The 9,038-nt window shown below is 64.5% G+C and overlaps 5 protein-coding genes across 5 annotated transcripts in view; 2 read left to right on the top strand and 3 right to left on the bottom strand.

Moving 5' to 3' along the window:
• Positions 1 to 837, top strand: part of PFL1_00250 (uncharacterized protein) — a gene marked incomplete at both ends in the record, with an annotated part of 1,763 nt that extends 926 nt beyond the window's left edge. Inside the window, one exon of the mRNA XM_007877747.1 lies at positions 106 to 837. Coding sequence (XP_007875938.1) covers positions 106 to 837 — 732 coding nt within the window. The remainder of the gene's footprint in view (positions 1 to 105) is intronic.
• Positions 838 to 938: 101 nt separating this feature from the next.
• On the bottom strand, positions 939 to 2,981 carry PFL1_00249 (uncharacterized protein; the record flags this gene model as incomplete). Its single annotated transcript, XM_007877746.1, has 2 exons — positions 939 to 2,630; positions 2,739 to 2,981. The coding sequence occupies 2 exons, from the start codon at positions 2,979 to 2,981 to the stop codon at positions 939 to 941; spliced, it is 1,935 nt and encodes a 644-aa protein (XP_007875937.1).
• Positions 2,982 to 3,999: 1,018 nt separating this feature from the next.
• Positions 4,000 to 6,025, top strand: PFL1_00248 (uncharacterized protein; the record flags this gene model as incomplete). The annotated part of the gene is made up of 3 exons (XM_007877745.1): positions 4,000 to 5,254; positions 5,386 to 5,570; positions 5,681 to 6,025. 3 exons carry the CDS (start codon positions 4,000 to 4,002, stop codon positions 6,023 to 6,025), a joined length of 1,785 nt encoding a protein of 594 aa, XP_007875936.1.
• Positions 6,026 to 6,257: 232 nt separating this feature from the next.
• PFL1_00247 (uncharacterized protein) lies at positions 6,258 to 7,164 on the bottom strand (the record flags this gene model as incomplete). Its single annotated transcript, XM_007877744.1, has 3 exons — positions 6,258 to 6,279; positions 6,374 to 6,588; positions 6,676 to 7,164. The coding sequence occupies 3 exons, from the start codon at positions 7,162 to 7,164 to the stop codon at positions 6,258 to 6,260; spliced, it is 726 nt and encodes a 241-aa protein (XP_007875935.1).
• Positions 7,165 to 8,031: 867 nt separating this feature from the next.
• PFL1_00246 (uncharacterized protein) lies at positions 8,032 to 8,740 on the bottom strand (the record flags this gene model as incomplete). Its single annotated transcript, XM_007877743.1, has 4 exons — positions 8,032 to 8,137; positions 8,255 to 8,370; positions 8,508 to 8,527; positions 8,620 to 8,740. 4 exons carry the CDS (start codon positions 8,738 to 8,740, stop codon positions 8,032 to 8,034), a joined length of 363 nt encoding a protein of 120 aa, XP_007875934.1.
• Positions 8,741 to 9,038: the final 298 nt, after the last annotated feature.

Here is a 9,038-nt window from a genome sequence, read left to right as displayed (position 1 = left end):
CCGTCCACGGACGTCCTTCGTTTCGTTCCGTCCTACCTTACGTAGTACCTACCGGCCCGCCGTCTCGTCGTGCCCCGCCCCCCCCCCNCCCCCCCCCCTTGTCAGGTCTACGGTGGCAGCGCCACGAAGCCGGGCCAACGCCTGTCCTCCTCCGAGGCGCGGAAACATCTCTTCGGGTGTTTCCTGCTCAACGACTGGTCTGCGCGCGACATCCAGGCGTGGGAGTATGTGCCGCTCGGCCCCTTTCTCTCCAAGAACTTCTGCACCACCGTCTCGCCCTGGATCGTCCCCCTGCTGGCGCTGGAACCGTTCAAGGCGCCGCAGTACGACCACCAACCCGCCCTGCTGTCCTACCTCGAGGACGTCGACGGGTATAACTTTGATGTGCCGCTCAAGGTCGAGATCCGACCCGCCCAGGCCAGCGGAGAGGTGTATACCACCGTCGCCAAGAGCTCAGTCAAGCACACCTACTTCACTCCGGCCCAGATGTTGGCGCACCACACCACCACCGGCTGCACCATGCGGCCGGGAGACGTGCTCGGAACCGGTACACTCTCGGCGCCGGGGACAGAGGGCTACGGTTCGCTCCTCGAGAAATCCGAGGGCGGCAAAAGGTCGTTCCGCCTCTTTACCGCCACGCCCGCCGTCAAGGTCGGCAGTCAGGGCGAGGTCCTCGTGGACGGCAAGGACGCCTCTTCCTGGATCGACGCAAACAGCGTCGAACGCACCTTCCTCGAGGACGGCGACTCGGTCCGCATGACGGCCAAGGTTGAAGGCGATGGGTTCTGCATCGGTTTCGGGGAGTGCGAGGCCAAAATCCTCCCCGCCCTTCCGTGATGGGCCAACGAGCGATAGAACGTACGAGATACGACGCGGGTAGAAGACATGCTGAAACAAACGAGGGAAACACGCACACGATCGGAAGCCGCAGATGCACATCAACGGCCGGCAACGCGGCCATGGCGCATGTTGACCTCGGCCACGGCGGCACCGATGTCCTGCAGTGCTTTGAGCGCTTCTTCCTCTTCGTCCTCGTCTTCGGGCCTGCTCGACTTGGCCCGCACCTCGCGCTCCTTGCCGGGCAGCGGGAAGATGGGCTTGTCCTGGTCGGTCTCGCACCTCGTCCCCTTTTCCGGCACGATGCCGTGGACAAAGTAGTCGCGCACGACCTTGTCGATGCAGCGCGAGGGCATCGAGAGGGAGCAGTGGCCGTAGCCGCTGCGATGGACGGCGACGGCGCGCGGAAACTTGGACGCCATCAGGTCGGCGTTGCGGCCGGGCGTGACGGGGTCAAAGTCGTTGCCGAGCATGAGCAACGGGAACGACGTGGTGCTGGTAAAGTTGCCAAAGTGGCGGTCGACGGAGCGTGTCTTCCACGTCACGAGGCCCGAGAGGGCGATCTGGCCAAACATGGGCGCAAACATCTCGCTCGAGTCGGAGAGGGTCGAGCGCAGCCACTCTGCGTACTCGTCGATCGACCAGGTGTGGTTGGCCGGCGGATGGACGACGTCGCCCGCCGCGATGGCGTCCTGCGCCCACGGTGTCCGGGGAGCGCTCGAGGCGTTGTAGGGCTGGTCGCCGTAAACGTCGACAAAGGGGCTCGGGTTGCCGCGCAGGATCTGATCGAGGAGCGACGTCAGCTCGGGCCAGCGGGCGGGCACGTAGAGCGAGTGGAACATGGCGCTAAACACCTGGCTGTAGGTGAGCAGCTGCGGGTGCTTGGCGTCAAAGGCAGGCATCGGGTGCAGCTTGAGCTCGTCAAGCTTGGCCAGGTACTTTTGGCGCAGCTGCTTGCCATCGCCGCCGTGGCTGGCCAGCTTGCACGCCTCGGCGCCGGCGCGCGCGCACTCGTCGAAGAAGGCGTCGAACTCGGCGTCGATGTCGACAAAGGCGTCGGACCAGAGGCCGGCGTAGTAGTTGGGCACGTCGACGACGCCGTCAATGATGAGGCGATTGACGTCGTCGGGGAACATGTCGGCGTACGTCGAGCCGAGGACGGTCCCGTAGCTGAAGCCCCAGTAGTTGATCTTGTCGTCGCCCAGGGCGCGGTGGAGGAGCTGCATGTCGCGCGAGACGGCGGCCGTGCTGACGTGTCGCAGCAGCTCCTTGCGGACCGGGTCGCTGGCGCAGAGCTTGTAGCCAAACTCGCCGCGAGAGATCTGGGCGCCGTACTCGGACTCGAGCGAGTTGGGCCGAGCTCCCGCGACGCCAAGCGTTGACATCTGGAGCTGGGAGAGGTGACTGTTGCGCGTGCTGTTGTAGCAGTCGACGGTCGGGTAACTCCTTTCGATGCCGCGCGGGTCAAACGAGACGATGTTGTAGCGGCGGCGCATGACGCGGTCGTATAGGTCGCCGAGGGAGGTGCGCTTGCCCTTTGGCTTGCGCGTGAGGAAGTCGACGCCCGAACCGCCCGGACCACCCGGGTTGGTGAGGATGGACCCCAGGATATCGTGCTTGGGTGTCTTCCCGGCACCGGCCGGCCAGAAGACGACGGCGATTGAGGCGTTGCGCTCGTCGGAGGGGTTGGTGTAGTCGAGCGGCGTCTTCAGGCGGCCGCACTGGAAGGGATGCGGGAACTTGTCCTTGTCGCCGCAGTCGTACCAGTCGATCTCACCGCGAGCGCTCTTGGTCTGATCGGGGGAGAGGCAAGCGAGCCAACAAGATCGTCGGGGTCAGCGTGCTTGCACATCGAGTTACCACCGCAGCGACGCTTGGGCACGGCGATGCGGCCCACTCACAAAGTCGGTCTGGTCTTCTGGCTTGAGTGCGCCTCCGTGGTGGCTGTGGTGATTGCCGTCGTGCTTGCATACCCTGTCCGACTGCCATGTGAGCAAGGTGAAGCAGAGCAGTGCAGCGACGAGGAAGCGCCAGCTGGCCTTTGCTCCGGAGCGAGGCGCGGCATGGGTACCGGGCGGCGGCAGGTCGATGGCATCGTAGCCTGCCTGTTGGCGGCGCTTTTCGTGATCCATGGTGGGAGGCATCTGACTACCTTCGCCTTTGAGTGCGGACTTCGTGGAAGGTCGATGGTGCGCGCAGCAAGGAACGTGGTCGTCGGGACTGAAGTGACTTTTGTTTAACTACTTAGGGTTGGCTCGATGAAGGACGCGTAAGCCCCCTCGATGGCGGACTGCGATATCGATGCTCGGGTGATCCGATGGAAGCGATCACAGAGCGGTGTCGTGACTCGGAGTCTCCGAGACAGCCATCCGTGGCACGTCGAGATGGACGGCTTCATGGCCGACGCCATCCGAAGGGGGGCTCGAGGCGAAGTAGGTGATCAAGTGCGGAGGGCCTTGCTCCGAAGCATCGGCTCGCAGTCGCGAGCAAGAGGCCCACGACCTCCTTGTCTCGCAAGCCCTGGGGCCACGTCGCCGGCCCCTTGGTCGTCGACGGTGCCGCGTTATTCGGGCTCGATCCGCTCGTAAGCTACCCTTGCCCCTCTACCATGAGCGGGTGATCCGACAGGAGATGTCGTGCATCGGAAGCGACCCGATGCTGGTGTTCAGCCCGCCGGTCGACCCGAAGAGGTGAAGAGTAGGCAAGGCCAGGCGGTGCGGGTGGAGGAGCTAGAGGGCTGACGGCTGCTCGTGCTCCGTGCGTGGCCCTGGCGGCGTTGGGCGGGCAAAGGTCTGAGCGGAAAAGACGCAGCGGCTGCACCAAGCGAAGAGGAATTGGCCGAGCTGCGGGCCGAGCCAGTCGCCGATGCCGTCCCCACGCCGCTGCCTTCCCCCGCAATCCGCCCCTCTGCTCGCTCGCTCGCCCGCTCGCACAGACACGCGATCTGAAAGAAGATCGACCTCTCGCCTCGGTCGCTCCCTCTCTCTCTACCTCTCGTTCTTCAGTCTCGCTGCCACCACCATCTTCGTCGCCATTACCACCATCGCCGTCTTCTCTATAAAACCTCGACCACTCCTGCTCCGGGAGACGCCTCTCTCGTCTATACCCATCGCTCGGCTCCGCCCCTCCCTGCATCTCCACCGCCCTTTGCCCACCGTCATCATGTCGTCTACCACCTCGTCCCGCTCTCGCTTCGACTGGAGCGTCACGGATCCGGCCCACAACCCCGAGTTCATGCGCTTCAGCTCCCGCCGCTCCACCGTCATGGGCACAAAGGGCATGGTCGCCTGCTCGCAGCCCCTCGCCGCGTCCGCGGGCATCGAGGTTCTAAACCAGGGTGGAAACGCCGCCGACGCAGCGGTCGCAGTCGCCGCCGCGCTCAACGTCACCGAGCCATGCAACACGGGCATCGGAGGCGACGCCTTCTGCCTCTTCTACGACGCCAAGGCCAAAAAGGTCCGCGCCTTCAACGGTTCCGGACGCGCACCGAAAGCCATGACCCTCGACAGACTCCGCGAGGCAGGCATCAGCGGCAAGGAGATCCCCGGAAACAGCCTGCATTCCGTCACCGTACCCGGCGCCGCCAGCGCGTGGGTCGACACCGTTGAAAAGCTCGGCAGCGGCAAAGTCTCGCTCTCCGACGTCCTCGCGCCCGCCATCCGCCTCGCCGAGAATGGCCACCCGATCCACGAGAGCACCGCTTACCTCTGGGGCCGGTCCGAGAAGCTCATCAAGGCCGCCTCTCCCAACGCCGAAGAGATGCTGCTCAAGGGCAAGGCGCCCAAGGCCGGAGAGATTATGCGCATGCCCAACCTCGCCCGCACCTTCCGCGAGCTGGCCACCAAGGGCAAGGAGGGCTTCTATAAGGGACGCATCGCCGAGGAGATTGTCTCGCTCATCAAGTCGCAGGGCGGCCTGATGGAGCTCGGAGACCTCGAGGCCCACTTCGAGCGCGGCACCGAAGAGGTGACGCCCATCTCGTACACCTACAACCACCCCGCCGAGGCGGGCGACCTCGAGGGCAAGGAGGGCGTCACCGTCTACGAGTGCCCTCCCAACGGCCAGGGCCTCACGGCGCTGCTGGCCCTGGGAATCCTCGACGAGCTGCAGGACGAGGGCAAGGTGGGTGACCTCGCCCGGATCCCGCACAACAGCGCAGAGTACCTCCACGCCCTCATCGAGGCCCTGCGCATCGCCTTTGTCGACACGCGCTACTTTGTCGCCGACCCGGACCACTCGCGCGATGTCGTCGACGCCCTCCTTTCCAAGGACTACCTCCGCGAGCGCGCAAAGCTCTTTGACCCCAAAAAGGCCGCCGTCGACCTCGTCAACGGCAGCCCGGCCAACACCTGCGACACCGTCTACTTTAGCGTCACCGACGGCGAGGGCAACGCCTGCTCGTTTATCAACTCGAACTGTGAGTGCACGAGGCGGTGCGGTCCCCCGACTGAGAGGGAAGGTCCTAGGGTCATGAGACCGTCCTGCCGTGAGGTCGCTGACCGGCTAAGCGTCGCGCCAATTGTCCGTTACTCTTCTCCCCTCCCCCAGACGCCGGCTTCGGCACCGCGGCAGTGCCCAAGGGTTGCGGCTTCACGCTTCAGAACCGTGGCGCCGGCTTCGTTCTCGAGGAGGGCCACCCGAACTGCGTGGCGCCAGGCAAGCGGCCGTACCACACCATCATCCCGGCCATGGCGCTGCGCGGCGACGAGCTGTTCTTGAGCTACGGTGTCATGGTGAGTCTCGCCACGCCTGTCCCCGTCGCTCCTGGGATCGCTGCGAAGGAACACTCTCCCGTTAAACGCTTCTTCGCCTGTCTTTGCCACCCCTCTGCTGGAACCACCAGGGCGGCTTCATGCAGCCACAGGGCCACGTCCAGGTGCTGCTGAGCATGCTGCACCACGGCTTCAGCGTGCAGGATGCGCTCGACGCACCACGCTTCTGCATCGGACCGGGCATGCAGGGTCCCGAGGGCAAGCAGTCGGACGTTTCCCTCGAGCTGGGCATTGACCCCAAGGTGGTCGAGGAGCTGCGCGCCATGGGCCACAACGTCAACCTCGTCGACGGTTGGAGCCGCTTCCAGTTTGGAAGGGGCCAGATGATCCAGAAGGTCATCAACCCCGACGGCAAGCTCGTCTGGGCCGCGGGAAGCGACCTTCGCGCTGATGGACAGGCGGTCGCGCAGGTGTAGATCGGCAGCCGCGGCGGCTTGGTCGAGTGCGGATGGCCGCTGCTTTTTGCGCCGAGTGGCGGCAGAAGAGTACAAATACAGATGCGTGAGCGTGTGCTGCGATGCGGTGCGGTGTGGTGCGATTGCCCGTGTCCGCTGGGAAGAGCCGTGTCGGTGAGTCGGGTCGGGTTGGGCCGGGCCAGTAGATGATGCTTGCCTTGTTGCTGCCTTGCTCCTGCACCCGAGCCTTCCATTAAAGCGGGACGATGTGGCAGCTGCAGCAGAGGGAAGGAAACATGCCGCATCAGTATGGAAGCAGAGCGGCAGGTTGTTGCTCTGGCCCTCGGACGGCACAACGAGGCCACTCACCCGAGCAGGCCCCTGCCTCCCCACGCGCTCGAAGGGACGAGTCGTAGGGTGATGTTCTCGGGACGATGCGAGGGGGCCGTGATGGTCCTCTGCACGACGACCTGGATCGCTTCCCCGTCTCTGACCACGCCGGGCCTCGCGAGGGCCCTCAGACCGTCGCTGTTGGGCTTGTCGATGGTCGAAAAGCGCAGCACGAGGTCGCCGGCGTGCAGGCCCTGCGATGTGCCGAGTAGAGCGGAAGCAGGGTGTACGATCAGCATGAGGAGCCGATACGATGCTGCGACTTTCACAGCTGTACTCACGGCTGCCTCGGCGGGGCTTCCGGGCGAGACCGAGTCGACTCGTGCAAAGGGCTCCCGCGCCGGCTCTCTGTGCGCCTCATGGTGCGTGGCGGTGCCGGCAGCGGTGGCGGTAGCGTGAGCCGCGGCAGGATCGCCGTTGATGGCATGCTGGAGCAGCTTCTCGATCCTCTGCCTGACAGCCTTGTTGTCGTTGTGCAGCACGGCGATGCGGTGACGAGCGGTGCGGATCGAGACGAGGTCCTTGTCGGCCAATGGGAACCCTTCGGCGTCGAGGAGCGAGGAGCTCTGGCCGACGCCGTTGGACGCCAGCGTGGCCTGGTGGTGCTGCAGCTCGTCGTCGACTTCCTTGGAAAGGTCGATGAGCTTCAGCGCTTCCGCGCGAGCCGCTGCGGGTTCAGTCGGCAGGGGCGCCGAGAGGTAAGGGGTCACGTCGACCTCGGCATGCTTGGAGTCGGGGTGAATGTCGACCTGTCCGGGCGTCAGAGCCATCGTGTCGGATTCAACTGAAGAGCTGGTACGAGAGGTGAAAGGATAAGGCAATCGAGACGACGGCTACGGCCAAGCGTGAGGGGTAAGAAGGTATGGCGATGCTGGTCGAAGGTTGGGAAGGTGCGGAACGAGAGGAGGCAACGCAGGGTCCACGCCCGCGGCTCAGCCACACCGCCTCGGTTCCGGCTTTTCGCTCCACCCAACCAGCTCCCCATCTGCCACCCGCCCTGCATCGAGGCTGCCGCACAAGATGCATGGACGCTTCGGCCTCAGCAGGCGTAGCAGGCGTGGTTCATCGCCTTTGTAGCTTGATCGGTTCAAGCAAGGCCTTTGGGAAGATAGCTTCGTTCCTGGACCCATTCTCATGGGCGGATGAAGGGGTTGGTCGCCGAGAACCGCTGCTTGGCTCCCTCTGGCCAAGCCCGTCTGACTGCACGCGGCCCTCTTCCGCGGCCTCTATCGAATCAGCCGGATGTCCACTTCGACCAGACCGACCATGGGCCTAAAGCCGACGTCGAAGAATCGCAAACGAGGGCTGCGTCTGTGCAATCGGGGCCAGGTCCTAATCCCTGCCTCCCGTGGCCAGGGCCGGCCGCTTGGCTTGCAAGTCAGCTTCGAAGGCAGTGCGAGGATGAGCTCATCTGTGTCTGATGCGTCCCGAGGGTAGCGTGGAAGATTCGCACAGTCGTCGAGCAAACAGCGGCATGGTCTCCTCGTCGCAGCCCTGTCTGGTCAATCCGACCACGGCCAGTCCGGCAGAAGTTGCCGTACAACGATCGCAGCAGTGTATCGAGTTTGGTCATTGCGCGCAGGGTCGGGGAACATTTCGCTTTCCGTCGGTCGGCTCCTGCTACCTCGGAGGGACGCTCAGGCGCCGTTGGGGTGGCCAGAGTTGGGCGAGGGCTTGTACTGCCACACCTCTCCGGACGCCTCGAGCCTCTTCTTGGCCTCGGCCATGGCCCACGGCTGGACGCTGTTTCAGTCGCATCGAGAGAGCCGGAAGGATGCGCAGCGAGAGCAGTACAAGGTCGTCAGTACAGCAAGCGACAACAAGACCGAACGGGGAAGCCGCTGGCACAGGATGGCTGACCTCGTATCCGGCTTGAACATGAGGACGACGCCCGCAAAGACAAGGCCTCCAAACATGCCAATGTACCACATGTTCTCCCAGTCCTCCTTGACGCGCTTCTGGCCCTTGGAAAGGGGCTGTGGGTCGGTCGTATGCGGACGAGCAGATGGGAGGGCGGGGGCGGAGCAGGGAGCGTCAGCGCGACATGATCCTGGATCGAAAGCCGTGGCTGTATTGCAGGTTGCTCGGCCGGGACGTGGCAGGGCGTACGGACCTTCTCGGCGAAAAGGTGACCTGTAGATCGAAAGGCAGGCGACGTTCAGGCGTGAGATCCAGCTCCGGCTCGCTATGAAAGGGGATGCATTCGATGGCCGTCGAGCACTCACCGGTGGGCTGGTTGTAGGAGGATCCGCCCGAGGCCAGACGGGTCTGGACGAACGAGCCGGTCTTGGGCGCGCTCGAGCGAGCGACGCTCCTGTATGTCGATGCTGCTGCCTGACGGAACATGGCGGTGGGTAGTGCTGTCGCGAAAAAGAGGTGTGTGGGTCGAGACGAGGCGATGGTAGATGGCAGGTGATGGTGCGTCCGGTGTAGGCGGAGCCCTAGCGATTGCCCTGCTCCGGCCTAGGCTGGCCTCGCTCAGACGGGATCGCCTCTTCTCTCGTGCGAAAATCTTGGACTCGAGGCAGCCGCTCGGAAGGCGGGGCGGGCAGCGGCCACCTTCGACTCAAGAAGCTTCTTTGCGGTTTCGCCCTCCACATCCTCTCGCTGGCTGTGAGGCAGAGAAGGCGGGCCATCCTAGCTG

Source organism: Pseudozyma flocculosa (genome assembly GCF_000417875.1).
Source record: "Pseudozyma flocculosa PF-1 unplaced genomic scaffold scaffold00001, whole genome shotgun sequence".
Classification (NCBI taxonomy): domain Eukaryota; kingdom Fungi; phylum Basidiomycota; class Ustilaginomycetes; order Ustilaginales; family Ustilaginaceae; genus Pseudozyma; species Pseudozyma flocculosa.
The sequence above is the reverse complement of the archived record's forward strand: the minus strand, read 5'-3'. Positions and strand labels throughout refer to the sequence as shown.